The sequence below is a fragment of the Sander lucioperca genome, chromosome 3, assembly GCF_008315115.2.
Source record: "Sander lucioperca isolate FBNREF2018 chromosome 3, SLUC_FBN_1.2, whole genome shotgun sequence".
NCBI lineage: Eukaryota > Metazoa > Chordata > Actinopteri > Perciformes > Percidae > Sander > Sander lucioperca.
The window spans coordinates 955,013-973,740 of record NC_050175.1 but is presented as its reverse complement, the minus strand read 5'-3'; the positions used below and the strand labels follow the sequence as shown (position 1 = coordinate 973,740).

The following is an 18,728-nucleotide window of genomic DNA, read 5'->3' as shown; positions in this document are numbered from 1 at the left end:
GGGTGTTAGATTTTTTTAAAGTGGCTTTTTTGTTCTAAAAAGCCTTTTAAAATGTCAATGACGTCATACACATATACGGCCAGAGATTCTGCTTTACGGCCAGCTCTGAGTCACTTCCTTTTTTCTCTCGAGGCATCGACAACACAGCTGACAGGTTAGACTCTCCCTGTCAATACACAGCTGACAGGTTAGACTCTCCCTGTTAATACACAGCTGACAGGTTAGACTCTCCCTGTTAATACACAGCTGACAGGTTAGACTCTCCCTGTTAATACACAGCTGACAGGTTAGACTCTCCCTGTTAATACACAGCTGACAGGTTAGACTCTCCCTGTCAATACACAGCTGACAGGTTAGACTCTCCCTGTTAATACACAGCTGACAGGTTAGACTCTCCCTGTTAATACTACACAGCTGACAGGTTAGACTCTCCCTGTCAATACACGTGCTAGAAAGAGGTTTGCTAATGTTTTAAAGACCACTCCGAAATATTCACTCTGACATTCTGGTTCTGCTTCGGATGCCGTCAAGCGGGATCTCCGATCGTAATCAGTTCTTCACTGACCAATCAGCATTCATTAGCAGAATGCTAGCGTGTTATGGGCAACAACGACTCAACCTGTAACAAATCGAAAGGGCATAAGTACTCATTCATTCAACTTTCGACCTATAATCCATGTTGAACTTGCAAAAACTACAATCAAATCTGAGATTTCTCAACGACAATCAGGCGAAAGAGACAAATTTAGCCGTCTAGCTCCATAGAGTCCCATTCATTTTTGCACTGGACCGTGATCACCCCCAGTGGAACTCTGGTGGAACTGCAACCAAAGTAGGTACAATGGGGCTAAATAGGGAATGGAACGGCTTTCCGTAGACGGGCTTTGCTGCACACTCAACTGATGGCTGTACAATTGTAAAAGTTAAATATCTCAGTTATGTAGGATTTGGTTTTAAGGTTTCTAAAGCTTTAAATTACAAAGCAATGCATGGTGCATGGCGTAATGGTGATGTGTGTGTTTTTTAAGACTAAACGTCAGGTTTTCCAGGTCTTATTTTGAAGACATAGCAATCTAATTTCCGCTCTTCGGTGTCCAACTTGCCGCATCTAACAGGACAAAGTGGTCTTCATTATTCTTTGTTTATATGTCTTCTTTCCTCCTCACACCCGGATTGAATGTAACAACGGTAGTCATCGTCCTGAGGTATAAATTACACCATAAACTGCGTTTGCTTGTTGAAATGAAGAGTAGATCCAAGATACGTTTGCTACATCATTTTCTTCACCCTATCCCCCGGATTGTTGGTTCAGCCGGCCGTTTCACTGTCACCCCCGTGTGGCCAGATGGGTGTACTACAAAGCCCTCTGACAAAGTGAATAGTACATTTACATTAAATTTCGGAATTTTTCCAGACGCCACAGAACGTTTTTCTAGAGAGAGAACAGAAAGTACCTGAAGCTATTGTAATTTATAGAGATAGTAAGTAAGTGCTGAACAGCGAATGACAAGAGATACCGTAGAAGTGGCAAGAAGCAGAATAAAAGGCACCGCTGGGATTCGAACCCAGGATCTCCTGTTTACTAGACAGGCGCTTTAACCAACTAAGCCACGGCGCCGATGCTAACGACGGGAGAAATGGGCATTTATGAAAGCGCTTCAACAGGTAATGATGATATATTTTTTTAGCTGCGGAATTCCCAGGTGTCTCGCGAAACAGCGTTTAAAGGCTCACTGCCATTGATTTAAATAATGGTAGTAATATGGGGGGTGGGAACTGGAAGATTGTTAATTACACGTAAATTACCTTTAAACATGGCCTGGATGCTGATAACATTAAAGTGCCACATGCAAGTCAAAACGTTCAATCACGGAGGGTTTAAAAAATACCAACCCTAGCTTATTTCTCCTGCCTGTTAGCATGTAGGCTATTGACCTTATATGCCCACACCATTTTGCTCTTTGGCATAAAACATTACATTTACATGTCATTTTTTATTATTATAATTTTTTTTTTTTTAAGTATCATTCTAATTTCAGGAGTTTGTTAGTGGTATAGTTCTTCACAGCGCTGTGCAGGTGGGTCTGACAATGCAAGACTATACCGTAGTTGAATTGTTAAAAACGTAATCTTTCTTATTTTCATAATAGAGTATAGGACTTCATTTTTATTTCATAATAGATACTTACATCAGCAGCAGCCTAGTTGGTTGACGTATTGAATAACGCTGGCATTGTTGTTACTCTAGCTAAACATCCATGGAACAAACAAGGCTCCATGTGGTTGCAGTTGAGTTTGAGACTCCACTTTTCACTAAAAAGTGGCATTATGAAATAAAACTTGACATGAAATGCGTAGTCTGGAAAATTGCCATAATAAAAATAAAAACTCTCTTGAAATGGGCATTTTGAGACAAATGTGATGAAAAGTTGAGATCATTTCTTTAAATTTATTTCAGAATATATTTTTTATTTAATGTTGAAGATTATGAAATGAAGCCTATTTCGTAGCCAAATAATTGCCTGCACGTACTGTAGAATCTGTAATGTTAACTTCATCTGATAACTCGTTCTTTCAAAAAACATGTTATTTTACTTTTTCATCTATGAAATTTGTGATACAATTCATTAAATATCTAAAACATTTGTCCTGTCTCATAACCTTTAGTCTCCTGATTTGGCACATTTTTGTGAAAAACTTTTGAGGCTTAAAATAAATGTTCTAACCCTAAACCTCAGCTGATCAGTGTAATCTTGCCTGAAAATTAGAGAAAATATAAAAGGGTGACTTACCAAAATGACCTGGGCAAACAGGTAGATTGGTTAAAGTGCATGAAACCACTAGAGGCAAGTGGAAAAAATGTGTTGCTCTTTCAACCCATGTAAATTTAATGTGGAAAGAAAATAACGGACCTACAAACTTGAGTTCTGTAGTAATATTGCATAATCCCTATATAACTAGCCTACTGACAACTAAATTAGTTACATTTTTGTGAGTGAAATCTGCCCACAAATTCTAATGACTGCGTTTAAAATTTGACTGCCATGGGATCATAACACCTGACTTCAACAGAAGCTATTAGTGTATCGTTTGTCTGCAAGTCTTTCCATTTACTCAGATGGCATTGGGGATTGAGTGTGATCTCATTCACTTTAATGGGAGGACTGACTGATGATGGAAACTTTGGATCCATCTAAAAAGAGCATCAAGGCATTTTGGTCAGGTGGTATTTGCTTTCAACAGCTATTATTGAGAACAGTTGGCAATCAACCCTGACAGTATCTGTGGATTAGCACTAGGCACTGACACATTGCTTCTGGAAAGAACAGTTGATTATTTCCAGTGTGATGTTTTGAGGCTCTGAGCACCACAAACTAAATACATAGGTTAGATACAACTAGAAGTAGTTCTAATACTTCTGTGATTGTAAAGAGAATGAAGAAAAAACAAAGCATCACACTCAGCACATGGTGTTTCAACAATTTATTCAACAACTTCATAGACATTTTCTTAAGTGTGCTGCTTTATTGGATGTTTGAAGTGCGGGAACCAAAGCTTTTTACATGCACATGGTCTCAGCACAGATACGGGCTATACGTTTTTACAATTCCACTTGTCATTTCTTTTTAAAATCACACAGCAGCTGATGAAGCTTGCCAACAACCAGTTCAATGAATGATATACACAATAACCAATTTTCTGTTTTAATTCAATATAAAGAAGGAAAAACAAGTAAAAACCTACAAAGAAAATAAAGCTGTAAAAATCAGAAACAAATCCTACGAATGGTGCTGAGTGGATGGATCCATGAGTCCAAGGATCTGCACGTCACATTGCTCAGCTGCTTTGTATGTGTATGCACATTGGTTAGTTCTTAAATTAATTATTGTAAATACTATGAAAACAAAATGCAAGTCACACACTCAGCAAACAAGAAACATTCCTTTCTTCAACTGATCTGGAGTTCCCATTAGTGGAGGGGAGTGGACTTTAACAGGGGGGGGGGGCAGGAGTAGAGAGGGCTGAGGGATTCACCTTGAACACCAGATCAAAGTCCTACCTTTCATGGCATTCACAGGGGCAACCATTTCTTTTGATACATCTTAAATATATTATACGACTTCTACCTTTCAGGTGCAGTGTAATAAGTCTTTGGCTGCCCCAGTGTGAGTTCTTCAGACAAAGATCAAAATAATCCTAGCACACAAACCAATAACATTAATCAACAATTCCAGGTGCCATGATTCAATGTTTATTTGACCCGTGTCTGAGGAACAACCAAGCCTTTTCAGTCTGACCTACCTCCTTGTTTACTCTGCAACTTGTACATTTTCTCCCCAAGTACAACGTGGGTCGTGTGTGTGTATGTATGTGATAGAGTATGAGGCTACTGGTGGGCACACTGTACCCCTGGCCCGTGGTGGCCACCCTCTTCGTCGGAGCTGTCGTTGTAGGCCTCTCTGCGGCTACCCGACGTCGAGCTCTGGCTGACATCATAATCCTGCAGGTCCACCTCCTCCGTGTCTCCAGTGATGATGGGCGGCTCTGACCGGGAGGGCAGCATGTCCTCCAGCTCCTACACATGGAAAACAGTCATAATGCAGCTAAAACAGTTGGGAGGCCAAGAGGGCAGTGATGCAGAAGGAATTTAACGGTTACTGAGAAACAACAAATCAACTCCATTCAGAGGGCAACATTTTCAGAGAGAATAACGACTGTTACCATGTGAATGGCGAGAACAACCGTTACCATGTGAATGACGAGAATAACAACTGTTCCCATGTGAATGACGAGAACAACAACTGTTACCATGTGAATGACGAGAACAACAACTGTTACCATGTTAATGATGAGAATAACAACTGTTACCATGTGAATGACGAGAATAACAACTGTTACCATGTGAATGACGAGAATAACAACTGTTACCATGTGAATGATGAGAATAACAATTGTTACCATGTGAATGATGAGAATAACAACTGTTACTATGTGAATGACGAGAATAACAACTGTTACCATGTGAATGACGTGCTCAATAAGTAGGGTTGGGTATTGCCCAATACCGGTGCTAAAGTGATACTTTTAAACGGTGTCTGTGCCTAAACCGATACTTAAGAAAAAAAGTAAAATAGCACATGTCAGCAATATTAAAGAAAGGCTTGTTTATTGCTAAGGGCATATGGTCAAAATTAAGTGATTTATGTGGCTGTTTTTTTTTTTTTTTCAAAAATGATGAACTAACTCAATCAATATACACATTTCTACAACATTGTTTAGAACATCTTTGTAAATTACATGTTCTTTGTCCATAAAAAATATTTCCCAAAACAAAAGACATTCGCATTATGGCTTTAACTAACGATTGTTTTCGTTATCCTTTAATCTACAGACAATTTTTTCTCGATTAAATCCAATATCATTTGGTCTGAAGGACTTTAGCGGTTTACTTTTACAGATTACTAAATACTAAGTAAATAGAAAAGAGCAATATATGGGGAAGCACAGCAAACATTTGTTTTCTAGCCATATTTTGTCCTTGCCTACATTAATTGTTTTTCAGCCAAGATGTTTGAACGAGCTAGCATCCACCAGGCAACATGGCATCATGACTTTGCGTAAACATACACGCCACTTTCCTAAAGCCAAGTGGCGTGTTATCTGTACGCATTTTGAGCTATCTGCGTGGATGTCAACCTTCGTCCTTTCATACTACTCGCTACGGCGATAATTCACATGTAATGTAGGTCAACTGAGGCCATACGGCGTTGATAAACACGCTAAACAACAATTATGCATCTTGATAACATGCAAAAATGGCATACGAATTGACGTGTCATACATACGCCACTCAGTGAGATAAGTCTGCACCAGAGAACATAATATAGGCCAGACAGCTACTGTACTGAGATCAGATTAAATAGAACTGGGTTTATGCTGAGGTAAATTGTTGCAGCAGTAGCACTAATACGCTGAAGCTGTTTAAAAGGCTTAAACCCCCAAACTTAGTGCATTGGTTATTTAAGATGAATTAATAAGAACTAATTCTTAATCTGATCTGAATTCTTAATCAAAAACACGTCACTGTCATAACACTGAGTATGAAGCATTAGTTAGTTCGGGCCAATAGCTGTTCTGAAATGTATTTTGTATCTTCACTGTAATAAACAAAATAATATCATTAGATGATAATTAATAAAAAAATAATTAAAAAGAGTAACATGTCATACCACAAGTTTCTCAGGGCTGATCCAGTTGTTGTCTGGGAACTGGACATCAAACTTGATAAACAGATCTCCCTTCTCAAAAGGGTTTCGGTACTGTGGCATGCCCTCTCCTCGCACCACCCTGACTGAGCCTGGAAAAGATGCACGTTAGAAAAACAAGGTTTATTCACAACTTACTTTTATAAAATGTCAGACTTGACAAAGATGTGTAGTCCTACGTTTACAGGCATGTGAATGGATAATAGATAAGTCATAAGAAGAACGAAGAACGATGGTAAAAGAAACGCATTTCACCGATAACCTTTCAGAGTCTTTGCACTGAGGATGCTGATGACCCCACCCTTCCCTTAGCAGGTACTGTTGATGTGTCCTTAAATCCAGCACCAAAGTCCAACATCACTGGAGCTGCTTAGTGCCTTCTACAAAAGGCGCCTCCTTGTTGTATTCAGCTCTCAGCTGGAACCCAGCGTGAGATCATTTTACTTGCAAACGTGTAATAAAAAAATCAGCACGGTCCAATTAAATATTAACACTCATCACACACAACCAGGAGGAATCCAGCCAGCCATGACTTTTTTGTATTGATGCACAGAGACAACATTCTTTGCACAAACTTTTAGGCAATACAGCACAAAAGCTAGACTGGAGTGTGCTCAGGTGGGAGGGCATGATAATGTAGCACATTCCTTTGTCCTGTAACTTGGTTATCAGAGCTTTCACTTTATTTATATACAATGAGTACACTTAATTGGTGAATGAATGTATATATAAAAAATTGAGAGAAGAGAAACAGATGAAAGTATTAAGGGTGTTAACCTGGTTCAATGACTTTGCCAGCAGGGTACTTCACAACTATCTGTCTTCCGTCTAAGTGTTTCAGCATAAACTGGAAGCCGCACAGCGCCTCCACCAGCCCAAGTTTGTGGTTCATGAACAGGTCATTGCCTTCTCGCCGGAATGTCTGAAAATAAGAGAGAAAGGAGGTTGTTAAAAATATTGGTTGATGACGTTTTTCATACCAACATCATGGGTCATTTGTCAATGCCTAAAAAAATATCCTTAGGTTTGTCAGTTATCAGACAAAGGAATTAAATGACTCCGTGACAATGGCCTTCACCCAACAACAAACCCACATCATCTGCTGGTTGAAAGCAGCATTGCAGGCAGTGACACAAGCATGATCTGGAAAACTGATTACATTTGTGCAATTTATACAGAGGCTTCATGTTAGGGCTGGGCGATAACCCAAGACTGTAATAACCGCACATAAAATGCAATAACAGGGTTTTCTTTCCGTTTGAAAATATACAGCTGCAAAACATGTTATGAAAAATGATCGAAAATAAAGAGCCCATATTACATAAAAACAGGCCTATCTCTGAGAATGATCCTTTCAGTTGTCTTATCCCATACTGTATCTTGTAGGAGAATTTATCAATATAATTTAAGAAGTCGATATACCACCCAGTCCTACTTGACGTCCGAGTTAGCTTTTTTTAAGCCAAAACATTTGCTCATCTTCTGTTACTGAATGCACAGAGAAGCCCATAAACATGCCATTTAACACAACTACTATTTCTTTTTCATGGTTTCTACTAGAGGTGGTACGGTTCATGAAAAAACATCCGAACCGCTCAGTTCGGAGCGTGTGTGCGTCGCACGGTTCGTCAGTCCACTGTTAATGTGCACTAACCACTTACTGCCGTAGTGCCCACTTTCGACACCTATGTTAAAACACTTACTGGAAACGACGAGAGGGATGAGCGTGACGAACGCAACACATGACAGCTGATTGGACGAACGCGTCACGTGGTTCTTGCTGCTCCCGAATTTCAAAACAGACTCTAATGGCGTCTCGTTCTGAATACGATCTCGTATTTTACGAAAATAGTTCACGGAAACGTGTTTCTGAAAACATTTTAAGTGAGAAATAGGCCATACAGTTGCTGAATCTGTCTGTTTTTTTGATCGACAAAGGTCAGTTTAAAAGATTTTCGTCAGATTTTGAGAGGCGCCGAGCCGAGCCGACCGCTCCTCAGGTGGAGTGTGGAGTGCTGCAGGTCACGTCACATGCAGAAATGGTAAGTGGGAGAGATGAGGAAGGCTGTAGAGATGTCAACTGGGAGAGATAAGGAAGGCTGCCCGGAGTTGGAGGATGCGCCAGCGTTGTGTATATAGTCTGGTGTGTGGTAACATTTTGGATTTCATGTTACCTATGATGACAGTGGAAATAAAACAACAGATAGAACTGCCACTGTATGCATGTATTGTGCAACATGCATTCAATATGCTAATTTTAGCTATATATCATATGCTGAAGTATATTTCTGGAGTGTTAAAGATTAAAAGAAAAAATAACAAGAACTGTACAGAACCGAAAACCGTGATCTAAAACCGTGATACGAACCAAACCGTGGATTTTGTGAACCGTACCACCCCTAGTTTCTACCTTATTACGTATTAATCATAGGTGTGGCATCCACATTACTTATCAATGTGTGTTGCTGTAGCCAGTTGTAGAAACAGATTTTGCTTCCTCATTCCAATAACATATTCTGAAATAAATGATAGATGCCTCCTGAGAGAAAGAGCCCGGGGCATTGCTACAGCTCTGCCTGCTGTTCCAGTTAAGCCTAAAACACTTCGCATTGTCAGAGGCAACCTGGCCTGTTCAAGCCAGCATTCCCTGCTGAGAAAACCCAATTAAGACAGGGATGGGCAGCTAGCTGTGACGACTGAGTCAACCGCTTATCATTAATCAACTTATACTTTCAAGTGCAATGTCATCACAGGGATTTGGCAGCAATTTCCAGAAATGCACTTATGAGACTGTTGTGTCTCTCTGTTCTGTTTCTCTCATTATTTTACAGGGTTGAGGTGTGGACATTTTGTAGACCGTGCAGCGTTTACCACAGGATTTCGTGACACTGTGGCAGGTGGACCTTACAGGGGCATGCTGCTAAAACATTTTAGAACACTTTAAAGTGCACGTTGAGAGCAAAATTAAGAGGCTAGATTTATGAAGAACTTTGTGCTCTTGTTAACAATTGTGCTCAGGCAAACAATCTACAATCTAACGCAGTACACAAATGGTCAAAACACAAAATTGACATGCATTCAGTCTTGCCAGAAAGCTGGGAACTTAGTTGAACTTACCAATATTTACATCACCTCAGATGTTTAGAAATGTTGCCATTTCAAGGTACAAATGTGGGACTTTATTACGTGGGTTTAATTTGGACAATTCTCCAAATTTAATGTGCCTGCACATTGTGTCAATGACAATAAAATGTAATTGAATTAAAAATAGAAATGCTTGATTTTGTGACCGTATATAGTCTGAGTTGAACTTGATTGAAATTAAGTCAGTCAGGATTAATTTCCCAGGAACCCAAAATCAAAGAACTAAAGTATTTTCCCCTCACAATTTAGTGGGATTTCTTGATTTATAAGGGACACAGGTAACATGATTTATACTTCCTGTGAAGATAATCCAGTGTTTCTGCTAGATATACATATAGAAAACAAAATGCTGATAGTCACATGTATCCTGGGCCGTATTGTATATATGTATTATATGTATATATAAGCTGTACCTCATACTACCTCATCTGACAAATAAAAATGGATTGACCAATTGCAGCCAGGACGCACTGAGATCCAATAACTCAGAGCACATTCGGAGGTGGTCTGGGCCACATAAGTCCACATTCTTTTAACAGTATGTATGCCTATGTGTCCCGGCCCCCGGGCCACATACCTGCAAACCTGAGTATTCAAAAGAGCAGCTGTAAAACAGTGGAGCGGTTTCATTTCCTATAAATTCTTCACAATAAATGTCCCAATATTTTGTTATTTAAAAGTTATTATGAAGCGAGACAATCAGGAAATGCTGAGTGTTCATCAGAAGTAACATGACTCCTATAAGCAAACATTAAAAGTAAAATAAAGCTTCAAGGTTAGAAGCTACAAAATGAAAGCTGAAAAAAAAGGTCTCTCTCCTGCACAGGTCCTGGCGATCACTGGCAGACATCCTTTTTTTGGCACACACACACAGACTGTTTGAACACGTGCACGCACACAAATTGTGTCACAAGTGGTCACTCAAGACGCATTTGGAGACATTCTACCCACAGGTGTAAACACATACTTAAGAGATGTGCACTTATGATCGGATCACTCAGGACGGATTTTAAAACCAGGCTGAAACTCACTCAAGGACAGCCCAACCGCTCATGAATGACATGCCTCTGAAGTCTACTGGGTGTGCTGGTTAGCAAGGCAGCCCCAGACAAAACCCACACCACTCAAGTTTGAGGTGTTAGACAACTCAGTCAAAATGCATTGGTGGCCATGCCCTCAGCTGTTGCTCGTTCGACTACTGTGCTGTGCTAAAACTAACCTAAGTTTGTACAAGGTCTGACAACACAGCACTGTCAAGACAATCTGGTTCTTAGCATGAGGAGGTTTGAAGCTCCTCCAGCTGGACCAGACTGCTGTGACAAACTGCTCATTGAACTCTGTCACAGAAATTGTATTCAGTCATTTTTTGACCTGCACAAGGAAAATCTGATTTATAATGAAACTGGTTATACAAAATCCCCGAATGGAAAAACCTTATGCATTTGGGCGAATCAACACACTTTTCAGACTCAAAGCACAGTTACACTGACATTCCAAAAAACAATCAATCACAATGCTAATCCCAAAGTGCTGATTTACAGAGGCAGACTAGCCTCTGGCTGGCCAATCCACTACATTATCACTCCCCTAGTCTTGCATTGCCAGACCTATCTCCACAGTGCTGGAGTACGGTCTGCCTACACCACTTATCTATTCTGGGATAGGGGGAAAAAAAGGCAATGGCTGGTGTGTTATTCTTTAAACCAATCACAACTGTCCTGGGCAGTGCTAAGCCAGCGATAGTGTCTTCACAAAATAGATAGCCGAAAGGGGGGGGGGGGGCAGGCTTTATCACAGCAATGTACATCCCGTGAGCCAGACTATCATACCTATATACACACTTGCAGATGAAGAAACTGAACACACAATGGACAGGTCACCTATCTGCTGTATCGTCCTAGGCTAACTTACCTGAGCCAACACATAGGTAGGATGTGTGTACATGCTGTGAAAACTCTTCTAAAAAGGTTATCCTTTAATTCCTTCCCAATGTAACAATATATTTTTTCCAAGACAAGTCTACCCTCCCTCATATATATCATTTTTAATTTCTTCAAAAGACAATACCTACTTGACAGACTGTTCTTTTCGATAACTATTCACAACCTGTCACACCAGTGCTTCCACTACCAAAAAAAAATTAACAAACTATTTTATTTACCTAATTTATGTCCACTCATTTCATTTCAGCTTAGTGTGCAAGTCTTTACTGCGTTTTGCTATCATCAATGGTCATGCTATTTTCTCTCCTCTACTTTGATCTCCGTGTTTTACCATGGGCATGCATGGATTTGCACAGACCCATGGTGCACAGAGCAGAGAGTGAACATTCAAATACTCTGCAGTCTGCTAACTTGTTGACCTGCTACCAATATAAGCTGCTGTTTCAACACCGTTAGGCTGAAAAAATGTGTATGTCAAATGAACTTCAACCATGGTGTTCTGTCAGAATATGCTGTGACTTAAACCAAGTAAGACCAAAGGGACTATGAGTAATGTTAAGCTGTAAGTCACTTAGAGAAAAGGTCTGCTAGCCACTAGGCTAATTCATGCAGTGTAGAATGCCATAAGCTAATAAAGGTTTTACACAACACTGACTTGGCAAATTTCAATGCTACAAAAACTTTAACCGCCCTCCATATCTTTGTTTTATTAATCTAAGACAGTCTATTTTATTTTTGTAGAAGTAGCCCATTAGGAAACATGATTAACCTATTCCAAAATGATTTTTTTAGATGTATGAAAAACAAACTCCACTCCTATACAGCAGATGTACAAGGTTGACACCTGTGCACCAACATGCCTGTGTATGATGTAGCAATAAAAACCACAAATGGATGTTTCCAGGCATACATTTTCCAGACATCACATTTATGCATGTAGAGAACATGTAGAGAAGGCACAGTGTAATCAAAGCTCACAAAACACTATAACCTCAAAAGAATCTATCAGTAGGACGTTGAGACAAGGTGAGGGTAGTTGGCTCACCTTTTTCTAGGCAGGAAATAATTAGTAACTGACAAAAAAACTATAATATAAGCAAAACAGTGACCTAAATAAATTATAAAAAAAGAATTCCCTCTATGGAAAAGAGTGCATATGAGAAATAGAGGGCCGGTTAAGAGGAGTATGGCTACAGTATTAAGGGACTGGCCCTCTTACCTCATTCTCTTTTTCCTGCAGGACAAGGACTATATCCCCAGGCTCGACGCCAGGTGCCTGGTCAGCCTCCCCCCCAAAGGTAATTTTCTGGCCGTGCTTCATGCCTTTGTCAACATGTACCTCCAGAATCTTGACCTCTTTCACGACTTTCTTGCCCTCGCATTTTTTACAGCGGTCTTTCTCACTGATAACTTCACCTAGAGTGGGTTAAAAGGAGACAGGGTAAGAGATATGTGCAGCCAAGGACACAATGATACACAGATGAAATGCTTGATCACAGATGGTTTTGATCACTGTGCCCCTTACCTTCTCCATTACAATCAGTACACACAGACTGCATCTGTTGGACCATTCCTGGGGCCAGCTGTCTGATCATGATGCGCATGCCACGCCCCCTACATGTTGTACATTTTTGTACAGCGCCCGTCTTACCTCCCTGCCTGCACACATACGCACCCAGAGATGGATTCGTTGTTAGAAATGTACAAAACGTCAACACTGCAACAGGCTAAATAATCAAGGAGACATTAATATGGACTATAGCACCATGTTGGTTATACAACTTACCCATTACACGTGCTACACAGTACATTCTTGCTAAGTTGCAGTTTAGTCGTTTTCCCATTGTAAACGTCCTCCAGTGACACCCTGTAGAAAAAGAGTGATGTTAAGATACCGTTTAGTTCTACAAGACAAAAGACTTGGGAGTATAACAATGGATTGTACTGAAGAACATGGACTCTAACCAATTCCAATACAAACTAATTTTTGCACATAAGAAAGTACAAAAATGTTACTTAAGTAGCCTATATGTGAGTGTACAAGGTTGGTCTTACTTGAGTGGATGGACCATGTCCTCTCCTCTCCTCCGTCCTCCGTTCCTGGAGCGACTCCCCTGACCACCCATGAATCCAAAAAGTCCACCGCCAAAGATGTGGGAGAAGATATCGTCCATCCCCGGGCCACCCCCACCTCCTTCCCGCAAGCCTTGTTCTCCATAGCGGTCATAAAGTTCCTTCTTTTCAGGGTTGGTCAGCACCTCATAGGCAAAACTGATTTCTTTGAACTATATTTTGAGAGGAAGGACAATACAAAAATGTAATAAAGATGTAATTTCAACGACTGTCCCAAGTGTCTTCTGATAGCAAATTAACCACAGCTCAGGACCTAGTAAGATTTCCATTAACCTTTCACTTGTGTTAAGTGTTAGCATTTAGACCGAATTTTACAATCACGGTAGTATTACATTTGAAATTTAAAAATATAAAAGGCAATTCAACAGGATGCTAAATACTACAATCAAAACCATTACTGCAGATTGGAATCAGTCCCTCTCTGACATTATCTCAACACAAATTAAACATGAGTTATGTTGCCATCTCATTGACACCTGAAAGGATCTGCTGAGTAGCAGCACACTTTATTTGCTTAAAAGTAAGTATTCTCCCTGTTACAATTACTGCTTCCAGGCTTAATTCTTTTAAGTGGCCATGTCTATTGCTAAGAATACAATGCCCTGCTGAGTAAATGCCACTCTGCCATAGGGGGAATGATAGAAGAGAGGCCCTTCACTCTAAAACTAATGACTGATGAACGGATATTATGTAGAGCAGTGGGAGGTATGTGATGATAGGGGGCAATTAAACAGTGACAGAACCTTATACCAATGCTTTAGCCTAAATGGAAAGGAAAAGTAAAACTAAAATGGAAAGTTATTTTAATCCACTGCCAGAACTACAGAGAATATCCACTGTAACAATACAAAACTCGGTTTTGTAAATGACCACCTGGCCATCCCCCTCTCACACCAAATAGTCGGGGTGCAAAAAAAATCGATTCATATTTGAGTCGCAATGCAATTTTTTTTTTTTTATTGTCTACTGCTATCACATGGGAAAAGTAACTACATTTACATACTGTGAATCGTTTTTTGAATCAAATCTTGAGCCTAAAAATCTATATCGAATTGTGACATTTTCTGAATCGTGCACCCCTACCAAATAGAGATTTATTTATTATTTTATTAACCATACTGGACATGGATGACTGTAACACCTTGAAAACAGGTTAAAGCTAAAGACAAGCATTAGGGAGGGATGAAACTTGGATTCACACCCTCAAAAAATACACCCTCTTTAAACCCTTTTTGATAGGGGCAACATGGTCATACATACAGCTCCAAATCAACATATTCTACTCATACATATTCTTGTTTTAATTTACATCGCACCTATGATAACTAACTTTATCAGATGTCTTACCTTGTCACCAGCATTTGGGTTCTTGTCAGGGTGGTATTCTTTTGCCAGTTTTCTGTAAGACTAAAAGAAAAGAAGGAGCCTAATAAGCTAATATCCTCATTGTAGACACACATGGTTTACTGGAATCACACACCTACATGACTCAAACTCATATGAACCGTAAATCTACGCAATCACATGTGCCTCCCTGACAAACCAGATGTTCCAGCGGTAACACACTAACGTTAGTTACCTGTAACGTTAATGAATCATTTACGGTTTATTCTCAATGGTTTACTGAGCAATGGGCTACCAGCTACCTTAAATTAAGACAGTTACTTAGTAACGATACTTTGAACTATATTATACCAGTAACGTTATTACCATTTTGTCAACAATGGCAGTTCAAAATGTCTGACAACCTAGCTAATCACTAAGTTAACGTTTGCGCATGCTAATTAGCTATAGCACATCTTGCTAATACTAACCACAGATAGCGTCACGATCTCGATATGGTTATCAAATATGACAAGCGCTTGTTTGTCTTCTCGTCTAACGTTAATAAAGTTCACTAAAAGCCCACAAATAAATGCTAGCCAAATAATGGACCCCAACGTAAAACCTTAAAGTTATATGGCTAGCTAACAGAGTTAGCTCACGAGGAGATGGTTGAAATGACTCGCAATGTGTCACGTTACTTTGGTCAACTAAAGTTAACGTTATCTAGCTATATGTTGTAAACTGGCCGGGGGTGATAACAACATTCAGGGCCCACTGCAAGTGGCAGTGACAGTAAAATATTACCCTTCGTGGACACACGTTAACAGTAACGCGCATCCACAGATCAACACTCATTTCGATTTCTTCTTGTGATCATTGTGCCACACTCTAAAAACATGTTGATAGTAGTTTCCAGCCTTTAGGAAACACACATATAACGTTCATGTTACCTCTTATTACCAGAACCTTCGACAGGCTCAACGTTAGCTAGCTAAAGTTAACCTTACATGACAAACACAGCTAACGTGAGGTCAATCGCTTTACTCGTAACGTCATAAGAGAAGGTAACTCAACATCGCTTTTGGTTAATTTTAACGTTACCCACGCCAACTGTCCTATTTAAGAAAATATAAAATCCACATTGGCTATAGCTTAAATTAAGAAAATCACCCGATTTCACATAAACGTCACATGCCAGCCAGGCCAGTAAGCTTGTTAGCAGGCTAGCCCAGCCCCACAGCTAACTAGCTAGCTAGCTGCGCATAGCAACGCATTTCCTTGTTGTAACGTTAGCAGTATTCACATTTTCAAACTCGAAACAGAAACGTAATGTAATTTGGTAGTCTATTCAGCCTTTCTTGTGTAATTACCTTCTTCAGCTCGTTTTCAGTTGCGGATGGAGACACTCCGAGGATGTCGTATAGTTTTGTATCTACAACAGTCGCCATGGTGTTGCTTCTGCGGGAGGTGGATGGTGAGCTGGATGGACAAAGAGAAAGAAGCCGGTGGAAACTGTTTTGCTCGCCTCGTGTCTCGGCTTCCGGGAAGTGACTGCCCGACGCTAGAGGGCAAAGTTGTTCATGTTGGTAACTAGCTAATTATGTCATGATATCCAAGAGTAAATAAAATGCTATCACACAATGACAATAGCTCTGTCCCATTTTTGAGCGGGGCAATATGTATGTCAAGAAGTTACATGAGAGCCAGATATGACATACATTAATGCATTCATACAGTTATACTAGGTAACACACATAGGCCTATATATATATATATATATATATATATATATATATATATACAGAGTATACATATATATATATATATATATATATATATATATATGTATACTCTGTACTATATATATTGGCCAGAATCTGCCTTTGGGAGGGGGGCATAGTAGGGGGTCTGGGTGTCCTTCCCGGGGAAGTTTGGAGCGTCAAGGACTTAATTTCCTGTATTCGGATACACTTTTATGCACCAATTTACGGTGGAAATACCTTTATTTAGCCTATGTGAAGTAGAAAAACACAGATGACAATTCAAAATGTATCAAAAATATAATGGAAAGTATGTTGTTGCGTGTCATATATGATCAAGTGGTACCTATCGAGAGGGATACATTTTCGTAGGAAGGCACACTTTTGATGTGCAAGATGGTTTAGCCAAATCATTGCATATAGCTAGCGTTCAACCACCACCCACGCATTAGCTAATTGATTTCTAGATCAGTTAATAGTATTTGAATGTGTGGTCTGCTCTAATGCAAGACAAGATCATGTTAGTTAACCCTCCTAACCCCAACACCCGACGGCGGGTTTGAAAAAGCATTTTTGTTTTGTTTAAAAGAAAAACAACTTACCATAGAAAGAAGCTGAAAAAAACGAATTGTTGGTCAGATTTTCAAAAATCAGACCGTCCATGAATGCATCTCAGGAAAAATTAAAAGTTAAAACAAAACAACCCAATAAGTTGATAAAAACTCGCATAGAACATGTCCATCTTCATAAATTTGCAAAAATTCAAAATCAACCATTTGTATGCTCAAGCCGTAGCCAATCCGTGACTAAAACTGTAACACACAGCACCAAACCACAGCACAGCCTAGTGGTAAACAGTGGTGGAAGATGTATTCAGATTCTTTGCTTTAATAAAAGTACTAGCTAGTACAACACTGTTGTAAAACTCAGTTACAGTAAAAGTCCTGCATTGAAAATGTTAGGCCTACTTAAGTAAAAGTATGTAAGTATCATTGGGAAAATGTAGCCTACTATTAAAAGTAGAAGTACTCAATGCAAAACTAGTAACTAAAGCTACCAGATTAATGTTGTGGATTAAAAAGTACAACATTTCTCTCCAAAATTTAGTGTAGGCTAGTATAAGTAGAAAGTGGCATGAAAAGAAAAGACTAACGTAAAATATCTCAACATTTGTCAGTACTTCAGTAAATGTACTGTACTTAGTTACAGTCTTCATATTCTTTTGTTTTGCAGTGCCTCCCGGGAACAACTGGTGGTTCTGTCAGTTTATATTGTGTTAAGCTTCTTCTAGTTTGTTCTTTTCATCATAATTTCATATATTGATTTTCTTTCTGTTGAGTGAATCCCCCTTAATTGCGTGTGCGTGTGCGTGTGCGTCCCTTCTTTGTCCCTGTTTCAGTTGGTGAGAGCCGAAGGTGGTGGTGGTGGTATCCCCTTCCTGTGTGCTGTGCTGTCCATTTTCTTTGCTGTCTTCACTCTGTGTGTGTGTGTGTGTATGTGTGTGTGTGTGTGTGTGTGTTCACGGGTGACTCTCCCTGGGATCCCTCACTACCCTCGTGACCCCCTTCTCCTCCACTGGTAAGCCTGAGCAGCAATTCAAATTTTCCCCCTTTCCCATCCCCGAGGTATGAATGTGTTTTAAAATTATTGAAATAAAATGTGTTGTTCTTTTTAAGTTGAACCTCGTCTCTGGCTAAGTATACATGTGTCCTTAATTGTGTCAATAACATTGCAATTAGGAGGTAAAAGCATTCCCTGGGTGAAATTCCCAGGGTGGCGATGTAGTGTTTTTGGATCAGATTCCACCTAGTCCACAATCTCCTCTGTTCTGTCCACTCTCGTGCTGCCACATTAAAATAACAATAGTTCTAACAGGTGTTAGTAGTTGAGTATGTAGGCTATATATATATACACTCAATGGCATGATGCTCAGGTTAGTTATTTTAATATTAAGTGATTTCTGAAACTTCAAGCAATCAAATCTGCTGCTCAGTAACATCTCTCATCCCAGCATAATCTATTGGTTACATCATACATCTAGACTGCCTTAAGGCTCCTGGGACTACATGCCTCAGTGTGTCACAGAGGACCACATCACCCGAGCCTGATGCATGCAGCTGTGAGTATCTGAAGGTCACATATTTTAAAAGGGTGCC

General features: G+C 39.7%; 1 protein-coding gene and 1 non-coding gene across 2 annotated transcripts; both read right to left on the bottom strand.

Annotated features, from left to right (window-relative positions):
• Positions 1–1,544: 1,544 nt before the first annotated feature.
• Positions 1,545–1,618, bottom strand: trnat-agu. Its single transcript has one exon. It is a non-coding gene; the product is annotated as a tRNA-Thr (tRNA).
• A 1,850-nt stretch (positions 1,619–3,468) lies between these two features.
• Positions 3,469–16,455, bottom strand: dnaja2a (DnaJ heat shock protein family (Hsp40) member A2a). The gene is made up of 9 exons (XM_031309217.2): positions 16,183–16,455; positions 14,834–14,893; positions 13,409–13,638; positions 13,140–13,220; positions 12,879–13,012; positions 12,573–12,769; positions 7,044–7,188; positions 6,231–6,358; positions 3,469–4,576 (listed from the first exon to the last, which is right to left on the bottom strand). The coding sequence occupies exons 1-9, from the start codon at positions 16,258–16,260 to the stop codon at positions 4,388–4,390; spliced, it is 1,242 nt and encodes a 413-aa protein (XP_031165077.1). The 5' UTR covers positions 16,261–16,455; the 3' UTR covers positions 3,469–4,387.
• Between the last annotated feature and the right edge of the window lie 2,273 nt (positions 16,456–18,728).

Coding starts and splice junctions, on each gene's coding strand:
- dnaja2a (XM_031309217.2), bottom strand. CDS start 16,260: ATGGCGACTGTTGTAGATACAAAACTATACGACATCCTCGGAGTGTCT. Junction 13,013..13,139: donor CTGTGTAGCACGTGTAATGG/GTAAGTTGTATA, acceptor GTATGTGTGCAG/GCAGGGAGGTAAGACGGGCG. Junction 12,770..12,878: donor TACTGATTGTAATGGAGAAG/GTAAGGGGCACA, acceptor AACCCACTCTAG/GTGAAGTTATCAGTGAGAAA.